General features: G+C 36.4%; 2 protein-coding genes across 5 annotated transcripts in view; both read right to left on the bottom strand.

The window, feature by feature from the left end:
- Positions 1–13,602, bottom strand: part of ccser1 (coiled-coil serine-rich protein 1) — a 78,037-nt gene extending 64,435 nt beyond the window's left edge. For all 4 annotated transcript variants that reach the window (XM_052564134.1, XM_052564135.1, XM_052564136.1 and 1 more), the window contains exons 1-3: positions 13,407–13,602; positions 10,089–11,243; positions 2,746–2,930 (exon numbers count right to left, since the gene is read on the bottom strand). In XM_052564134.1, the coding sequence (XP_052420094.1) occupies positions 2,746–2,930; positions 10,089–11,217 (1,314 nt within the window). In that variant the 5' untranslated portion in view covers positions 11,218–11,243; positions 13,407–13,602. The remainder of the gene's footprint in view (positions 1–2,745; positions 2,931–10,088; positions 11,244–13,406) is intronic.
- A 4,002-nt stretch (positions 13,603–17,604) lies between these two features.
- ocstamp (osteoclast stimulatory transmembrane protein) lies at positions 17,605–21,163 on the bottom strand. Its single transcript, XM_052564153.1, has 3 exons — positions 20,705–21,163; positions 18,815–19,814; positions 17,605–18,545 (listed from the first exon to the last, which is right to left on the bottom strand). The coding sequence occupies exons 1-3, from the start codon at positions 20,764–20,766 to the stop codon at positions 18,165–18,167; spliced, it is 1,443 nt and encodes a 480-aa protein (XP_052420113.1). The 5' UTR covers positions 20,767–21,163; the 3' UTR covers positions 17,605–18,164.
- Between the last annotated feature and the right edge of the window lie 106 nt (positions 21,164–21,269).

Below are 21,269 nucleotides of genomic sequence, written 5' to 3'. Positions count from 1 at the left end.
ATTAAAGAACAATCAGACAGGATGTGGCGTTTCCCTCCGCTACCCTGGAAAACAAGAGCAATTACTTTGGCCTCAAGCTGTGCAGGTGCAGGCTACATTATCGAGAAACAAAACAAAGCCTTTATAACTTTATAGGAACTAGCCAAAAGTATGACCCATTGTTTTCCTTACTAATTAAAAGAATGTTTTCCTGTAAGGGTTTTGTCTAAAATCTCACTCAAGCTGAATTCTTTATCTATCACCAATGAATGGCACAAGCTAAATGTAGTCACCACTAACCTTTTTTAACAATTAAATTTACATTTTTTTTTTTTTTGAAGGAAATAAGTTTTATTAAGCAAGAACGCATTAAGTGATACACAACGGTTTCGATAATACAAGGAACATTTCTTCATCACCAAATTAAGATATGATTTCCGAAAGGTCATGTGATGCTGAAGTATGGTGTAATAATGGCTATTGAAAATTCAGTTTTGCCATCACATGAATAAATTGCACTTTAAGATATTTGAAATAACTGTTCTATTTTAATATTGTAAATGTTTATTTTATCAAATAAATGCAATTTCGGTGTGCATAAGAGACTTCTTTTAAAACCATTACAAATCTTACCAACCCCAAATATTTGAGTAATAGTATGGATTTATTAGTAGTTCACAGTAGTGACAGTACTTCAGCTGTTCTCAAATCAGTGTACATTTTCAAGAAGCAAGCTACTAGTGAATAGGAATAGGTTAGTATGGTTGGCTATCCTGTTACACATCTAATAACTACGTATGAGGTCAACCAGTTAATATTCTCAGCACTGGTACATTTAAATATTTGAGTTTTAGCATGCGGAAAGTGTGCAGTAAAAAAGTCCCTTTCAAGAAAAGGTTGTTCACTCAGCAGCGATATTTGCAATGCCTCCAGGCAGCTATTTGGGCGTCCAAGGCCAAGTCGTTTCTACTTGAATGGGGAAATAAAAGTTGTTTTTTTATTATTTTCAAATAACATTAGAAAGAGCTTCTATTTCAGGCTGGCCCATCCAATGTTCACATGCCATCAGTCCTCAGCAGGGGTCTCAGGACAGTGACTGTTTCTATGGCAAACAGAGCTTCACTGCAGTGATGTCATTACTTTAACCGGCTCTCCTATTTAGAAGGCGGGACTTAATCCACCATTATAATGCAATTGCGTATTCTCCTATTCATAGTAATATGAGTGCACTGCCTTTGTACATCTGACGTCTTTGGTAGAACTTTAGTATGCTAAAAGTTAGCACTGTACATATATTTGTTCTTAGTGAAAACTACAGGAATGAAAGAACTGCTTGTGCTCCACCACCTTGAACAAACTTCAACACAATCACTGTTGGACTTCAAATGGCCTGCTGTGAACTGTGCTCCTGTTATTACCCATAATCCACAGGTTTATTATGAGGTCTTGTGACAAGATTAAAGGACACTATTTTTCTGGAGTCTTTTAATAAATAAACAGATGGTGGCTTTAAAAAAAAACCTTGCCGTACAAAAAGGCTGTTTTATGTTGTGAACTAGATATTTCACGATCAGAGTTTTTCTAAAGAAACTAAACTTGTGATTGAGGAATGAGAATCCATGAGACCCAGTGATTAGGTTACAATGAAGCATCACGAAAAACTGCTTCTCCCACAGTAGCTCGGGACAGTCTGCTCTAGGTAGATTCACAGCAGTGCCACTCTTTTCTATTTCGTAATTATTGATTTAGCTGCACTCAGCGGAATATTCAATGACTTGGAAATATTCTTATATCTTTCACCTGCTTTGGGCTTTTCAATTACATTTCAGAGTCGATTCGATTGTCCTTTTTTCTTCAGGGCTAAGTTTTACTATAGTACTGACTCACCAGAACCTGAACCTTTCAAGTAAAGTTTAAACCTCTTGAATACACACAACAGTTCTCTATTTAATTGCACACTTGACTTTATTTATTCTGTGGAACATGAAAGCATAATTAAAAAATAAAATAAAAATGTATCTTGCAGTATGATGAATGTTAATGAGAACTTGGGTTCATTACTTTACACATATCCAAGCATTTAACAGTGTGTGTGTGTGTGTGTGTATATATATATATATATATATATATATATATATATATATATATATATATATATATATATATATATATACACACACACACACACAATATATAACAAGACTTCTGAAGTAACACAATAGTTATTTGTGTTCATATCCTTGCGTTTTTCCTAAGCTTGAAAGCTTTATTCCCCTTTCACTGTAATTAATAGTTTTTATTCATATTTCAAATTAGTTTTTATATATATATTTTTTCCTTATAATTACTCTGGCTTGTGTTCCACAGAAACAGAAAGTCATACAGGTTTGGAGCGACATGAGGATGAGCAAGTAATGACTAAAATTTTTATTAAATATTTTGGACATTTGGATTTAATAATAAATCAAAAATTATAGGCACTCTACATTCTTGCACAGGAACCTTCTACAGAGGAAAAGTGACCCATGGATACTGGCCCTGCTGACCTGCTGGGTAAAATGGTGTGAGAGGATTTGTCTGTTTAATTAAGCACTGCGATTATATCACTGGGTGGGAATTTAATCCCTCGGAAAGACACATTGAGAGTCTACATCAATGGTTTTACAAGACAGTCATGAATTTAAATCAAATAGACCAATTCATCTATAACTGATTTTAGAAAATGTGAGCTTGAGCATTTGAGAATGAGAATGGCATTATATTTACCAGGCTGCCCAGTTTAGAAGATGAGGAACTGGTTCTCTGCTTGGATAAAGTGTTGCCCTCCATGCAGTGAGGATCCCTGAGGTTGAGGTGAAGTCTGGGTCCTCCTGCACCCTCAGAGGCCGACCGCAGACGTCTCTCCATGCGCATCACCTCATGGTACGGGCTCACGCTGCTGCACATGGACACTGTGAGGGATACAAACATAGATTAGAGAAACATAAAGAGCTCTAAACCAACTGTTCTGAGTTATTCAGTATATTTCTTCATTATTTCGGTATATTTAATACAGGTCCTTCTAAAAGAAATTAGCATATTGTGATAAAGTTCATTATTTTCCATAATGTAATGATAAAAATTAAACTTTCCTATATTTAGATTAATTGCACACCAATTGTTTTAATACTGATGATTTTGGCATACAGGTCATGAAAACCCAAAATTCTCAAACAAATTGCATATTTCATCCGACCAATAAAAGAAAAGTGTTTTTAATACAAAAAAAGTCAACTTTCAAATAATTATGTTCAGTTATGCACTCAATACTTGGTCGGGAATCCTTTTGCAGAAATTACTGCTTCAATGCGGCGTGGCATGGAGGCAATCAGCTTGTGGCACTGCTGAGGTGTTATGGAGGCCCAGGATGCTTCGATAGCAGCCTTAAGCTCATCCAGAGTGTTGGGTCTTGTGTCTCTCAACTTTCTCTTCTCAATATCCCACAGATTCTCTATGGGGTTCAGGTCAGGAGAGTTGGCAGGCCAATTGAGCACCGTAATACCATGGTCAGTAAACCATTTACCAGTGGTTTTGGCACTGTGAGCAGGTGCCAGGTCGTGCTGAAAAACGAAATCTTCATCTCCATAAAGCTTTTCAGCAGTTGGAAGCATGAAGTGCTCCAAAATCTCCTGATAGCTAGCTGCATTGACCCTGCCCTTGATAAAACACAGTGGACCAACACCAGCAGCTGACATGGCACCCCAGACCATCACTGACTGTGGGTACTTGACACTGGACTTCAGGCATTTTGGCATTTCCTTCTCCCCAGTCTTCCTCCAGACTCTGGCACCTTGATTTCCGAATGACATGCAAAATTTGCTTTCATTCGAAAAAAGTACTTTGGACCACTGAGCAACAGTCCAGTGCTGCTTCTCTGTAGCCCATTTCCTGCACACGCCTGTGCACGGTGGCTCTGGATGTTTCTACTCCAGACTCAGTCCATTGCTTCCGCAGGTCTCCCAAGGTCTGGAATCGGTCCTTCTCCAAAATCTTCCTCAGGGTCCGGTCACCTTTTCTCGTTGTGCAGCTTTATTTGCCACACTTTTTCCTTCCCATAGACTTCCCACTGAGGTGCCTTGATACAGCACTCTGGGAACAGCCTATTCGTTCAGAAATTTATTTCTGTGTCTTACCCTCTCGCTTGAGGGTGTCAATGATGGCCTTCTGGACAGCAGTCAGGTCAGCAGTCTTACCCATGATTGCGGTTTTGAGTAATGAACCAGGCTGGGAGTTTTTAAAAGCCTCAGGAATCTTTTGCAGGTGTTTAGAGTTAATTAGCTGATTCAGGTGATTAGGTTAATAGCTCGTTTAGAGAACCTTTTCATGATATGCTAATTTTTTTAAATAGGAATTTTGGGTTTTCATGAGCTGTATGCCAAAAACCTCAGAATTAAAACAATAAAAGACCTGAAATATTTCAGTTGGTGTGCAATGAATCTAAAATATATGAATGTTTAATTTTTATCATTACATTATGGAAAATAATGAACTTTATCACAATATGCATTTTTTTTTTAGAAGGACCTGTATACAGTAAATACAAATACACACTGCCGTTCAAAAGTTTTGAATCAGTACGATTTTTTAATGCTTTTTAATAAAAAGTCTCTTATGCTCATCAAGGCTGCATTTATTTCATCCGAATCAAAAAAAACAGTGATATTGTGAAACATTTTAATACACTTTAAAATCTAATTTATTTCTGTGATGCAGCAGAAATTATTCTAGTGTGTTTTTTATTATCATTGTTGGACACAGTTGGGCTGCTGTGTGGTTTGTGTGTGTGCGTGTGTGTGTGTATACAGTCACATGAAAAAGTTAGGACACCCCAATTAAATTACATGGTTTTCTGTATCAGGAGATGATAAACATTTATCTGGCCCGGTTTAAAAATTTTGGAAATAAATCCTCAGATGAACAATATCACATGACATAATCACACGGTGTCAAAATTTAACAAAAATAAAGGCAAGATGGAAAAGCTAATTTAAGACACCCCATTACTCAGTTGCCTGTAGCTCCACTTTTAGCAAGAATAACTTGAAGTAATCATATTCTGTATGACTTCATCATTCTCTCACATAGTTCTGGTGAAATTTTGGCCCTTCATTACAATGTTACTCCAGTTAACTGAGGTTTGTAGGCATTTGTTTATGCACAGAGTCAGGATGATGTCTAGACTTTGACTGAACTGTTGCAAGCAACACCTTGATTTTTTTTTTTTTTTAGCCGTTCTGTTGTAGATTTGCTTACAGTATGTGCTTGGGATCATTGTCCTGTTGCATGATCCAATTCTGACCTCTAGAATACTTTGGTTTACAGGGGAGTTCATGATCGACTCATTTGTGGCTACAAATCAAGCCCAAAATCATCAGTCCTCCAGCAGCATATGTAATTTTTGGTATGAGGTGTTTGTGCTGATATGCTCTTTAGGTTTTTATCAAACGTGCTATTGTGCATTATGGCCAAACATCTCCACCCTGGTCTCATCTGTTCAAAGGTCATTGTTCCAGAAGACTTATGATTTGTTCAGATCCAGCTTTGCAAACATAAACTGTGCTGCCACGCTTTTTTTAGATAAAAGAGGCTTTCCTCTGGCAAGCCTTCCAAACATGCCATACTTGTCCCATATTTTTCTAATTGTACGGTCATTAATTTTATCATTTAACATGTTAACTGAGGTCTGAAGAGTCTGCAGTGATGTTCTAGGGTTGTTTGCCATTTCTCTGATTGTTACATGGTCTGATGTTGGGGTGAATCTGCTGAAACTGCTAGGAAGATTGGTGTCTTTTTTGAACGTCTTCCACTTCACAATCTTCCTCACTGTAGAATGATGGACTTCAAATTGTTTGGAAATGGCTGTATTACTCTTCCCAGACTGATGGCAGCAACAATTGCTTCTCTAAGATCACTGCCGATGTCTTTCCTCTTTGACATTGTGCTAACACACACCTGAAGGCTCCTGACCAACCAAAACTTCTGCTTTTATAGAGGTGCTCACTCTTGCTGAAGATCAGTTAATCAAATGTATTTGACTAGCAGAGCCTGACTGCTACTTACACTCTTACTTCCCATGTTAACAGTAAGGGTGTCCTAACTTTGTCACTTTGTCATGGCTTTTCCATTTCAGCTTTATTTTTGTTAAATAAATATTGAGGTGGTGTTATGTGTCATGTTGTTCATTTGAGATTTCACATTTTAAGACCTGCCAAGGACCAAATATTTATTTTACTCTGTTCTTATGTGTGTGTGTATATATATATACATACACACACACACACACACACACACACACATACGTCTGGTCAGCTATCCTTGTGGGGACTCTCCATAGGCGTAATGGTTTTTATACTGTACAGACCGTATTTTCTATCGCTCTACACCAACCATACACCTAAACCTAACCCTCACAGGAAACTTTCTGCATTTTTAGATTTTCAAGAAACTTCATTCTGTGTAATTTATTAGCTTGTTTACCCATGGGGACCTCAATTTAGGTCCCAAACGTGACATGAGTCCCCATGAGTCTGTGTGTATTCAGGTTTAGGTCTCCACCAGAATAGAAAAAAAAAAAAATAGTACACACACACACACACAAACTGTCCCCAAACTTTTCAATGGTAGTTCAAAAGACAGTCTATCACATGATCATTTAGAAATCATTCTAATATTCTGATTTATTATGAGTGTTGGAAACAGTTCTGCTGTCTAATATATTTGATGAATAAAAGGTTAAAAAGAACTGCATTTATTCAAAAAAAAAAAAACTTTTTCACTTTCAAAAAGTTTTTGATCACTTTTTATCAATTTAAAACATCCTTGCTGAATAAAAGTATTGATTTTATTTTAAAAAAAAGAAAGAAAAAAATTACTGACCCCAAATTACTGCCCAGTAGTATATATTGTTATTACAAAATATTTATATTTTAAAAACATAGCTCCCTTTTTTTTTTTTTTTTTTTTTACTTTTTATTCATCAAAGTATCCTAAAAAAGTATCACGTTCTGAAAAAAATATTAAGCATCAGAACTGTTTCCAACTTTGATAATGAATCATCATATTAGAATAATAATAAATAATAAATTTAAAAACAATTATTTTAAATTGTAATAATATCTCACAATATTAAAAAAAAATCTGTATTTTTGATCAAATAAATGTAGGCAGAAGAAGAGCAGAAGAAACTTCTTTCAAAAACATTAAAAATAGTAATGTTTCCAAACTTTTGGTCTGTACTGTATGTATATATATAAGGTTATGTAAAATACACATGAAAGACTTTAAACTGCAACTGTGAATTGCGCTTCAATGGAAAACAATATTCAAATGCAGTGGAAATAATAAATATGGAAACCACCTTATCATCAAGTTTCCTTCCTTTAGCTGAATGATTAACATTTCTACAGTATCTTGCTGTATACAGAGACAGATCTCAATGGACATTAAATTAGGCTGTAGGTCACAATTTGAAGAATATGTAAAACACGTAGGAAAGATATTAAATACACAAAAAAAGAAGTGTTAAGCCTAGGGCACAAACTACAACTCACCCACTGCATCAGCTTTGCATAAACTAAACTTCATTTATCTCTTAAACCAGATATTAAAATCTAAACAACATGAATAACAGTCTAACAAAGAGTCATTAATAATGCTTCAGTACAGTACTATCATCATAGATCCTACTGACACAAATACTGATATTCAGTGAAAGCCCAAAACCTACACAAACACAATAAACTACAGAAAATGACCAAATAGATTCACAAGAAAATACAAACTGGCTCAAATTTCCAACACATCTAAATTAAACAAAGAGGGTTTCTGGACAAATTGCTGCCAATATGGTAAACAACAGACTTGACTGTATCCAGACATATTTCAATCCTATTTAAAGATAAGGGAGTAAGACTAAAAACATCTTAATGACCTTAAAAAGAGCTTGATTATTGATTATGAATATTAATGAATGACCCCAAGCCTTTAACTGTAAATGAAACCAGTGAGAGTAGAGTTCACTCTCTCCTGCAACAGGATCTGTAGTAAAGCCAATATCAGGTCACAACTCAATACAGCAGAACTGGTGAATTTCCCACAAACCTCTAAGCCACAGGCATTCTGGAGTGAAAGCACTCATAAGGTAAAAGTATAATTTACAGAAGGGAAATCTCATGTTATAAGAAAACTACAGCCAAACTGGAGCACAAAGCATTGTTTACAAAGGTGGTGGGGGTTAAAATAAAGTTCCCCTTTTTTGTTTGCGCGTACAAAAATACTAGTTTAAGCTTTCAGCAGTTCCAGAGCTGTGAAGATCAGTTTCACATTCACTTTGAGGCTACATGTTATGCAGAGCTTTTATTGGTTATTACATGAGGGCGTCAATGCCATTTTTTAAACCACAAATATGATAATTAACTGTGATAGATTAATTCAACACAATAAATGATTTGGCATTAATAGTATCTGATGTCTGACATGCCTCCAGCAGTAACTGACTTCTTAATTAGCATATTACATGGCTCTCTGGGATACTACGTGCTGATTAGTAATCACAGCATTTTGTGTTTTAAGATTTTGTATACTGACCCACTACACCAGTGGTAGGGAACAGGCCAATATTTTTAGTGATTTCAAAATAAAAATAAAATAGATTTTTTTGCCGCAATATTTTATTTTGAGATTAGATGAGAGCTTTTAATTTGCCATGCCTAATATTATATTCTTTGCAAACAGCGACAACTTTGTTTCAGAGAAAACACTCCAGCTTTGCATTCACAAAACTACGTAGGATGAACACACTGTTGTATTTCTATTCTTCTTTGAATGCCCTATTTTTGCTGTCAACATTCCTCTCTAGCAGGGTTAATTTCGGCAGGCATTTTTGATTCTTTCTTAGTCTTGAGACGAAAATGCTTAATAGTCTTAGTCACATTTTAGTCATTATTGTCTTTCATAGTTTAGTCTAGTTTTAGTCGATGAAATCTCATTGCATTTTTGTCCATTTTTAGTCATTACTTTTAGTCAATAGTTTTAGCCAAACTGTAGTTAGCAAAATTTTGGTAGCCATTTTATATGTAGTTTTCAATTAAAATAATCATTAATTCTTCTCTCTTTAGATCGCAATCCAATGACAGGAACGCACATTTTGAAGGACAATAACCTATAGGATGCATTCTGAATGTCTGGTAGTCCTCAAATAACATTATACTGTACTCCAATCCAGTCTAGTTTAACGCGGCATAAATTTTCATAATTTCATCATCAGATATTATTTTTTAGCTCGTCAATGTCTCATCTTCGTCACATAAAAATGTTTGTTAACGAATATTTTTCGTTGTTGTCTTCGTTAACGAAATTTACACTGCTCTTTAGACTCTTTAATCATGCCATTTTCTCTCACCAGCTAGCTTAAATGTTAAAATCACTGCACACGATGAAATAGCATACCTCCAGCACACAAACAATTAAACGAAAATGCATTTAAGTACGTGAGGATGCCAAAGAATAATTGTAAAAAGAGTGTAAAAGTGGGCTACGTCAAATAATTATTACAATACATTAGGCTCCATTGTGTAACAAGCAAATTAAAATGATTTATTATTCACAACATGGAAAGAGGAAATAAAACATAGTTATCTTTATATAGTTACCTGTAACAAAAGACACTGTAACAGTCTGTCACAGGCAGTTCTAGTATAATTTTTCTTCTGTTAATTCCTTAAATTATCTTTTGACTATGTTCTGGCCCACCATCTAGTGGCACTTTTTTATTTGGCCTGATGCCAAATTACCTGCCAACCCCTGTACTACACAGATTGTTGCCAAAAACAAAGATCTTCTATATAATAGCTGTGATATAATTAAATTATGTCTGTCTGAGGTCCCTTCTCTTATAATAAATAAATTCCAAGTAAATATTTTTTTGGCAAGTAGCCATGTTATAAGCAGAAAAAACATGCAGATAGCTGGTCAAGTCATTTTGCCTGTTGTTATTAAAAATAATTTTTACCAGAAAAAAAATTACTTCATAAATACCTGTAGTAACACAAACAAAAGCAGCAGCTTAGTACCTGTGTGCGGCTTTCTCAGGTAACTTGGCCTTGTCTCCAGTTTGCTCAGGCCTGATGATCTTCCTTCCTGCTGGATGATCTTCCTGTTCCTGGACCGCCTCTCACGGGCGTCTGGATTGGAGCTGCTGTCCTCACTCAGTTGTGGAGCTTGCTCATTCTCACTGGCCTCTGACTGGTCAGGGTTTGTGTCAAGGTTCAGCTCTTTCACTGTTTGCAGCGTCACAGGTTCGGTATGGGCAGTGGTGCTCTCGCACTGTGTGTTGGCTGTGTGGCTGGTATCTGGCAGTAAGTGCTTTTCCGTGCTGGCCTGGGCTGGGGTGAAAGACACCTGTGAGGTAGAAACAGCTTGGCTGAAGTTTTCTGGTGGAGCAGCTGGACTTGGGGCTGGCAAAGCATCCACTTCCGAAACGGAGTCTTCGGTAACGTGAACAAAATCGGATGGTGTCACTGCCGTGGTGCGGTCTTCTGAGATCATGGGCGACTGTAGAGAACTCTCAACCAGTTCTCCAGGCCAGGAACCTGGAGTACCAGTTTTAGGAGGATCTTCCGCAGCTTCCTGATCTTTACCCTGGTCTGGGACATTGGACAAATTCTTAGAAAACTGTTGGTGAGCTGATAAGGATTTGGGCAGCAGCTGCTTCTTATGCTTGGAAGACCTCTTGCTGCTCACATCATCGAGGAACCCTGAATCATCTCCCTCATTGGTCCCTGAGCTGATGCAATTAATAAACATGCTGCGATTGGTGGACGTTTTCTCAAGGTCTTCCGTCTGAGATCGGGGGATCTTTTTTTTATGTCGGCCAAATCCAAAGGAATGGCGCGTCTTTGAGATGGAACTGTCTTGAAAGGTGGCTTCAGATCCCTGGCTACGATTGTCCAGGCTGAGCTGGGTCGGGTCGCTGTTTCTTTTGCAGTGGAAGCTGAGGGACGGTGTGTGGAAGAAGCTGCGGCGCTTGCTCGTGCTGCTGGAGCTGGAGTTGGTGCTGGAGGGAGAGGAAGTGTGGACGCCATTGCCGACACCACCGGAGGAGGGCGAGGAAGGGAGCGAGTCCTGCCTCTTTCGCACACTACGTCTAAAGATGGGAAGCCTGGAGACCAGGGTGGAGCGGCGTGTCCCTGATTCGCCCATTAAGATCGAGCACCAGATCAGACACCCTGCAAACAGGTAAAGGACAAACTCAGAATTAGCATGGCAGCCTTAAAGAGACACAATCAAGATTGGAAATGACCACCAGCCGAATAATGGTGGTGATTTTGGCTTCTACATTAGGCAACATGTCTTGCTTCTGACGAGAAATTCTGTTGTTTAGAAACAAAAGCAAACTCTTGAGGAACCAATTTGTTAATAGTTGGATAAACAGGCATAGGGAAAGTTGGCAAGACGCATAGGAGCCTTCATTAGCTCGCTGTCTTTGTTTAACAGTTCGGTCTAATAACTAAAAGACATATGCTATAATAATTTTCATATTTCAAACTACACTGCTCTATCTAAATTATCTTGGTTTAACGCTGGATCAAATGTATGCCACAATCTTTTCTCAATTGCCATACTGTCTGACATGTTTGGGTCAAGCAGGAGAAACTATTAATAAACCTTTAAAATCTCTTTATAAGCAGACTTTAAAAACTCTGGACAAAAAGCCTAACCAATATCCCCACTGTAAGCTTTCGGGGAAATAATTTTTTTTGAGCTTTGATAAGTTTAAAACTCTACCAGAAAACATAAGGCTGTGCACATTTATTGACATTTTTAGACAAACTAAAAGCTTATTTAAAATCAACTCCACTCTCTAAACACTGACATTGTTGTGGTTTAACTGGACGCTATCTTTACTGTTCTTTTTTTTGGCTCTGATAGGATGTGTATAAGTATTACTGTACTGTATGTGTTTGTTGTCTTATGTTTTAAAGTTTACTTATGATTATGATTAGGACACCTGCCAAGGGACTGTGGACGAAACCTAGCAATTGGCTAAATTTGGTACAATGCATGCAATGGAAACATTAATGTTGATATTGTGCATGGTCCCTTTTCAAATAATTTAAATAAATAGTTTAAATACAAAAACACTGTATGATCACCTGATTTTGAAACGTGCAGTTCCAAATATTTGTCAAAAATAGATTTACATTATTGCTAAATACATTATTCTTAGTATTTTAGTGGGAAAGGGAAAGAAAATACTACATCAGCTTTACAGGTAGTCTAAAACAGGTTGCAAAAAAAAACAGCAGACACAGACCTATTTGTTCAGAGCCCACTTATCAGCCAGAAATTCCTCAGTGATCCTCAAGTGTAGGGAAAATGTTAATTAAAATACAGTATAAATTCCCTAATTAATTGGCAGGTAACAATTCCAGATTGTCTTTGTCTAATAGGCAAAAAAAATGTATTTCCCACCATAGACACAATGATGCAGATTCACAAGGGAAAAATCCAGGAGAGCTGCGTTTCTGTTTGCTGAGCACAATTAATTACAGCACATTAAGCATACTGTGCTGACCTTCTGCCAATACACACTCCACTGAAATCACAGCGAATCAGTAAAGGTAATGTGAAGGTGTTCCCTCTGACAAATTTACAAAACATGTACACACCCCATAACATTGTTGTGACAATTGGAGATACACCCTTGACAGCATTACTTAGCCCGATTGACCTGACATGTTTTAATAGGCAATGGCAATCCGCGGCACACTTGATTATTTGAAGATAATCATGACAATGCCAACGTACTGTAATAAACAACAGACCAACTCATGAAACTTTTATGCAACTCAAATTATGGCACACAAGCTATAACCGTAAGGGTTTTTTATGAAGGTATTTTTGTGGTATACAGGTAGGCTATATCTGACATAACGAACATTCAGAGGCATTGTACGCCAGTAAAAAAAAATAATGTTATAAATAATGTAACTGGCATAAAATCTAAGGCGAAACCACTCCAAGCAAGAATAGGCTATCCATTAAGTGTGATAGTCTATGAATCAAAGAAGAAAGGCCTATAACCTACAATCTGTTGTGATCTGCCTCTCTAAACAGCAGTTTTGGCCATCATACGAGCGTACATAATATTTAGGTATCGTAGCACCGCTACAGAGCCCAACATTATGTTTAGATATTTCGCTGTTTTGAGACACAACAATTGCGCAATACAGACCTATTATTATATGTATTTATCCATCATATCATCTGCAGTGATGGATAGACGGCATCAGGAAACACGGAATAAGCAATAAAACAGCGACATAAAGCAGCCGCCTGCTGCACTCGCTCTGCCCGCACTAACCTACAGCTCCGCGCACAAACATTACCTTGAGATGAAACCTCTGTTTACAAGCCGCTGAGATTTCCTTCGCTGTCAGTTTGAGCGTGAAGCCGCAATGCTCGTGGCATCACATCCGGCGAGTTTCACGTCAAAGCGCTAGATTCTCATGTCAGAATGCTGCCTCGCTCTCGCTAAATCCACCTCAAGTGACGTGGAATGTGCTCAGGCTTTGCTTCCGCGTTTCCGACCCTGCGCATGACGCGAGGTACCTGCGTGAGCGTCATTTAAAGACGGCACCCAGGTGCAGTGGCCCTGAGATAGTAAAAGAAAAGAGTGTAATCAAACAATTATGTGCCTCATTATTGAAATTCTAATAATATTTAAAAAATTGTTTCGATTAATAGACATCCTTTCGCATTACTGCAGAATTTGAAGAGTAAAAGCAAAAATTCTATTAGAGCATGTTCCCTAATGTTGATATAAGAAGTATCCATTTGTCAGCGAAGTGGTAAGCCTTTCCTTTTTGCCAGGCTTTTTTTTTTTTTTTTTTTTAACTTTATTGTTTGCATTAATAGGCTATAATCTGTTTATTGTTATTTTTAAATGTTTATTATGAAATATATATATAGAGAGAGAGAGAGAGAGAGAGAGAGAGAGAGAGAGAGAGAGAGAGAGAGAGATATATATATATATATATATATATATATATATATATATATATATATATATATATATATATATATATATAGGTGTTATGTTAGTATACGTATATAATCCGTTTATTTCATTTTTATTTTATTTTTAAGGACACCGCTGAAATAATTGTCAGATGCAAGTGAGGCGGTCGTTGTTTACTGATGTGTTTATGATGTTGTATACATTGTAGCTTGGCCTATATGTAACATTATTAAAGAGTAAATGTCGATCAGCTGTTTAGAAGGAATCAAAGGGGCACTTTGAACACATCTAGACCTCTGAAGCACTTTTAATAAGCCTATACCTACTTCAATTTTCATTGTCATGTGATTTATTTTTTATTATTATTATTATTTATTTATTTTGTAAGCAAGCAGGAAAATCATTATCATAGCTATAATAAATTAATATATATAAAAAAATGGTCGGCCAATACCTATAGGCCTAATATCTAAGTCATACGCTAATCGAGCCAGGAATACAAAAGTGCCTGAGGTAAATCACTTCTGAAACAATGTCACGTTTTACAGCGTATTGAATCCCATAACTTATCTGTGCTAAAATTCGCAATTCCTTTGAACTCCACGTGGTGTCCTTGTTGCTACAAAATTAGGCTTCTTACAATGCATGTGTTTGGAAAAGTAGCAATGACATTTGAGACTTCGCTCACTGGTTATTCATTTATGATAACGTTGAGTCTAAAAGTAATAGTTCAACCAGAAATGAAAGTCCTTTCATCATTTTTAGGTATATGACATGCCCAGTTACCATTTAGTATCACTGTATGAAAAAGATGCAATTAATCTGATTCAATTCGTGTAAAAGCAGCTAGGCTGATCATTATTTGTTCTGGGTAAACTGGGTAAAATGCGCAATCCTAATCCAATAATTACGCGTGACTTTATGAGTGCAAAGTCTTCAGATTTTCTTTTTTCATGTTAATGTCATAAACACCGTAGTCTTTGTACAAAAGACAGCTCTTTATAAATACAGACTTTAATCAATAAAGTGTCCAACATGGGGCTATGAATAAATGTGTTATAAACATCTAGATTCTAGAAATACAAAATGCTCATTCTTTTATGAAGTTCATTTTTTAAGTGATCTGAATGGAGTGTCTGTATTATGAGTATTTTTTAATGTAATTTAAAAAGTGTCATCAAACTGCGTCAATACCTGTCACTCATAAACCCAGTCTGAAGCAACTCAGCTTGTGTGTGTCTGAGGGCTGATTCATTCAATTCCACACTAATATGTGTATCGTAACTAGCTCTTCTTTCTGTAATCATTTTGTCATCATGATAAAATAAATCTAATAATGTTCTTGATTTGTATATATTTAATGAATTTCTGACATAATTATTTGCTATTTAAAGGTTAGCATGCTGGAGTGTATTGTTTAAATTATTTTTTTAAATAGATAAATTTATCTTTACATTTTTACATGGGTCTGAATCAGATTCAGTCAGATAATCAGTTTACAATCAGATGCTGCATCTTACCCACTGACTCGGGTCAACTTACCCCTAACTTGGACCAAATTGAATAACGGGAACACTTTTTTTAAGAAGCCATATTTTCAAAACCTTTTTGTCATAGATACATTCTGGTCATTTAAAACTATAAGTAATCCCCTGAAATGACTTTAGATACTTTATTTGTACTTATGCCTCATTTGTCCTCATCCTGAGGACCACATAAGTAAAATAAATCTCACCCCACTCTCCACTGCTTTAAAAACGTGATTTAAGTAAGTGATTTAAATGTAACTGATCTTAAGTGTTTTAACTCATTGATATTTGACTTAGATTTACATAGTTAAGATGAAATATGTTTGTGATTTAAAACAAAAATATGACTTAGAGGAACAAGGGAGAACTGAAGCTTTCAAGCGTTCTAAAATATGCAAAAGCATGATACAATTACCATAATGGTGCTCCAATATGCTTTGATTCAAGTCTTAAAAAGCAATATGCAAGGAACAGACTGAAATTTGCCATAAAATCTATTTGAATCTTTGACTCCACTTTTCTCAAGAATACACCTAAAGCACATGACAAGATTTTAATTTAATAACTTCAATTTCGAACTTGTTCTGTATCTTACAGTGAATACAACACTAGGACTTAAAATATTCTTTTGGTAGTTTTAAATTGCATTGCAATTGCATGGAAAATATATCCTTCTGGGTTCCACAGATGAAAGAAAGTATGGTTTTGGGAGTGACGTGGGTGAGTAAATAAATAAAAAAAAAAAAAAAATATATATATATATATATATATATATATATATATATATATATATATATATATATTATTATTATTATTATTATTATTATTATTATTATTATTGGGTAACATAACATTATCTAGTATATTGTCCTGAAAGTGTTGTTTTCAGAATCCGCTTCATTCAACTCTCCTTCATGACCTCATCCTCATAATCACTCTTAAATCTTCTGCGGGAGACATTATTTGTCTCATCATTTTCTGCCTTTAATTTCTTGTTTTGGCTCTAAGACTACATTACTTAAGGGCTCTCGCTTTAGCTTTTCTCTGAAACATTTTAATGCTAATAAATATATTTTTAAGATCTGGCTTTGAATGTCTTTCTGTGTTTCTTTGACTAATACTTGGAGTTTCTTTCCCTGAAAATGGTTATATCAGTATATTAGCTTTAAAATGTCATGGCAATGCAAACAGCTTCAAGAGGCAGTTGCTATGAGACAGACAATAACGCCAGTGCTCAGAGCTTTCTAAGTGTGCTGTGACAGAGGCAAGAATAATGTGGCGCTCATGAAAGTGAGCGCTGCACTTACCCCTGATGGAGTTGGATAAAGCTACAAAGTAAGGGTCTTTATTCTTCTCCCATATATGTAGTCTTTGATGGACTTGAAAAAAGTCTTTATAAAGTCTAGATAAAGTGGCAGCCAGTGTAGTCATAACTCTTTATAGCAACTATTCCATCTCCTCTGACACACAAGAAAAAGAATATGGTGTTCACCTCCAAGGCTATCAAGATTCCAAAAGCCATATACACTAAGAGTAATATCGACTGTGAAAAGAAAATAATAAAATCAGTCATCTAAAAGATTCGTGATGTCAAGCAAAGCATCACTCTTGCACCCTGACACTTGTTCTCTATCGTTGAGTTTGTTTAAGACTTCTGTATATTCATGAAGTAATTTAAAAGTGTAATTGGCCTGTGAGTCACAGAAAAGGACTGGCATTGCTTAAATGTGTGAAAGCAAAGCTCTACAAGTGTCATTGTTTTCCCTTAAAGGAACAATTCTGTCTTCAGTTATTCATCCTAAACCTGTATGACTGTGAAACAAGAGACATTTCAATTAATTATTTTGCCTTACACATTTAAAGTCAGTTGGGTCGAAAGCAACATTAGAATCCTATTGACTTTCATTGGATGGACATTGGAGACATTTTTCACAATGCCTATTTGTGTTTTTCAACTATACCTTTAAGCTATGTGTGAACCCTACAGATTCACAGATGCAGACAGATATTTGGTTTAAATTTGACATATTCTTATAATTTATATGACGCAAACTGCAAACACTTTATTAAAAATAAAACTAATTTTGGGTTCACATATTCAGATCTACCTGTTCAGATTTACGTCATTAAGACATGAGATCTGATCTCAGTTTGGGTATATAATATGCACACAGTATAATATACTGTGCATATATAATAGCCACTGCAGCCCCCTAAGCATTTAGAGTTTCTTCATGCAGTGACCTTTTGATTTCCTGTCCATTAGTGTCATGTTTCCATCATCCACTCCCTGCAGATCAGGCACTAGGCTAAAGTATATCACTAAAACAGTCCCTTAATGCATCATGAACTGTAAGGTAAAAGCTAAAAGCTGTTTTCACTCTGTTAAACTCTGAGGTATTTTTTCCTTTCATAGCATCATAGGTCAGACATATTTCACTTCACTGCAGTATACATAAACAAGGAATATATATGAATTAAAAACATAAATGTTGTTGAACAAAACATTCGATTCACAAATTTGAATATGTACACTTATTAAGTACATTATTTACAATTCTGTCAAATGTATGACATACAGCCTAGTATTAAGTGATTTATAGCTGATTTATCATCCCAGAGACTTCTTTATCATGATGCATGGTTTCTATAAAGAAAACCTCATTTTGTCTTTCTTTTCGTTTAGTTTGAATTTTTCTAATAAGGAACTGGACCCTTCTCTCCTCCTGCTGCTGGAAGAAAGAAGCTGCTACTTTCCTCCGAAGGCGTCGAGCGTAGACCTCCAGCGGCAGCAGGGTGTAGCTGAACAGATAGAGGAGCACCAGCGCCACCACTGCACTTGGGTTCAGCTCACTGGATTGAGCCTCACACACGTTTGGATCAGAGTGAATGAGGGCTGTGTAAGTTCTATTGAAGTTGAACAATTCTACCGGACAGTCTGAGCCAAAGATCTGACAAATGGCCACATTATTTCCAACCTAAGAAGATTAGAGGGGAAGAGAAGAGAGAACAGTTGACTTCCAAAGTATATATGAGATCTGTTTCTTTGACTTTGACTTCACTTTGACTTTTTTATCATTTACTTAATTAGTACATTAGTATAAAATTTAAAAACAATGCTTCTTCTACATTTACATTGAGGAACAATCACAAATGAGGAACAGTCGCAATTGGTCAAAGGCTCATTTCTCGAAGTTACTTTTACGGAAACACCAACGGATACGGAGCAACTGGTGGAGTGGTTTACCTTGAAGTTGACATCGATGCTGATGTTGGTTGATGGCATGTTTGAAATCCAAGGTCCACCTGTTTTCACCAGGTGATACAAGAAATGGTCCAGCACTACCAAAAAGACTGTCATCAGCAGATACAGAGTGATCACCATCGCTGGAGCCAGGCATTTGAAAAGTTCCTTTTTAGTTATTCTGAAACTGGTGGAGTTTACTCCATTTTTCACATCCTTTGCTTCAACCACAAGTCCTTTTTCAACTCCTTTTCTCCTGAGCCCACTTGTGATATACGTGTTGTCAAATCGTACAGATGTCAGATAAGACCGAAGGTACATGACAGACTCGCTGAACAAATACAAAACAAAAACAGCAGCAAAGATCCTGCTGAATAGCAGTTTCAGGTCCTGTACTTGACGTTTAACTTCAGAGAAATCCTCCTGCACCCGCTGACTCAACACATGCAACCGTCCCTTCACTTCTGAGACATTAATATGTGTGGTGTGATCAAAATCATGCAGCCTTTGCACTAAACTCTCATCCACGCTCTCCTCAGCTCTTCTGACCATATTGTCTTTAATGGTGTTGATGAGGTCTGAGCTGCTTAGGAGACTTTGAGAGAGTTTTTCTGATGCACATTTAACGACATGTGTGAGAGTTGCGATGTTGGCGGCCATGTTGGGTAGGACAAACAGCACTACGATCATCATGGATGCGGACAAGAGCAGTTTACGGCCCTGTCGGGTGAACAACGTCGGGAAGATTAGTGTGAAGGCACATCGGAATGGATGGATGAGAAATGACAGGATAAACACAGCCGTGCCACAGATACCAACTGCAACCAATGCTGTCTGGATGTCATATTTTAAAAGGTCTATGAGCCAGTGGAAAAGTAGTGAAGCGGTTACAGCAGCCAATGAAAGACAGAGAACAAGTAGGGCAAGCAGGTGACTTGCACTCTGAGGAGTCGGAGATGAGTAACACAACCACAGCGCCTCCATCCTGCTCATCAGTGAGGCTCTAACACACACAAACACATAAGTAGTAAAGACATGATCAATTAGCATATAAAGAGAGACAAAGGAAAATGTTTATCTCTATAGGATAGTTGCATGAGTCTTTATTGGCTTATATCGCTTACAGCAGTTTTAACAGAAAATAAACCATTTAAGCCAATTAAATCACTTCTATGAACTAAATGGAATACATTATATCATTTACACACCTCTAAGTCTTCTCGAAACCCATTTAACTTTATTTCTTTAGTGGAACAGAAATTAAGTATTTACTGTAAAAAATCTCAGTCTGCTTTTTCCTTGCAATGAAAGTAAATCATACAAGATTTTCTATGAATAACAACCTAACAAGTACATGGACAATTATGATACTTTAATGAATTGTGTTTTTTATTTTTGCAGCTTGACAGCCACTGGTCCCCGTCTACTTTCACTGTATTTCACTGTATTTTAGCTTTGAAATTCTAGAAAACATGATTTTTTTTCAACAGAAGAAAAAAAAAAAAAAAAGTCAAACAGATTTCGAAAGACATTTTGTGACTATCCTATTAAAATTGTTCATCTGAAGTATCAGCTGACAAATAAGAAAAACAAATAGCAAGTTTCATTATGAAACATCTGATTACTAAACCCGCTGAACTTTATTACACAGCTTGGTATTGTAATGAACTGCTATAGCAACAGCAATAGGAAAATCAACAACACCACATTTCTTAAATATAGTGCAATAATATTGTTCAGTATTTATATGAGAACACAATATTACCGCTAAACTAACACAGCCTATTACCACTTTGTCTACTTCCATTTGCTTCCTGCTCAATTATAATGATAATCAATAAATGGCCCTATTTGGAGGCACATGTCTTTTATAATTGCAAAATATTGACATACCTGAAAGTAGAGAGATGGTAGTTTCTTAAAGGCCTCATTACTGTTGGCTTGAATAAGAGCATGGATTTATCTCTACATTAAAAGGTTGGTCATAATAGCAGAACAGGTCAGCTTCATATTGACCTGGCACTGAATTCATCCATATTTATATGCACCCAATCCTATGACTCTGAGCTGGATGCTGAACACACATGCACACTGACTCATTCAGTTGCTCAGATTCACATGAAGCCCAAACACCGGTCACACTGCACATCCTCTAACATGGTCACTTACACAACACCACATGACATGGCAGAAAAAGGCAAAACTGCACTTTTCTTGAACCTTAAAAGGAAGATATACAAAAACATTTGTTTAAAAGGGAAGTTTGTAAATGCTGTGCATGCTGGTTTGAAGTGGTTTTAAAACGTGTAATGTTTTGGTCTTCTGTGCACTTATGCTACCATTTCCCATAATCCCACATGATATTTTTTTGTTCTATACCTCCAGTGGTAATATTTTTTTATTATATATGGATTTTTTTTCATATGGATTTAAGTGTCACTTGGTCCATTTAGAGGCT

This window comes from Carassius gibelio, chromosome B8 (genome assembly GCF_023724105.1).
Source record: "Carassius gibelio isolate Cgi1373 ecotype wild population from Czech Republic chromosome B8, carGib1.2-hapl.c, whole genome shotgun sequence".
Lineage (NCBI taxonomy): Eukaryota > Metazoa > Chordata > Actinopteri > Cypriniformes > Cyprinidae > Carassius > Carassius gibelio.
The sequence above is the reverse complement of the archived record's forward strand: the minus strand, read 5'-3'. Positions and strand labels throughout refer to the sequence as shown.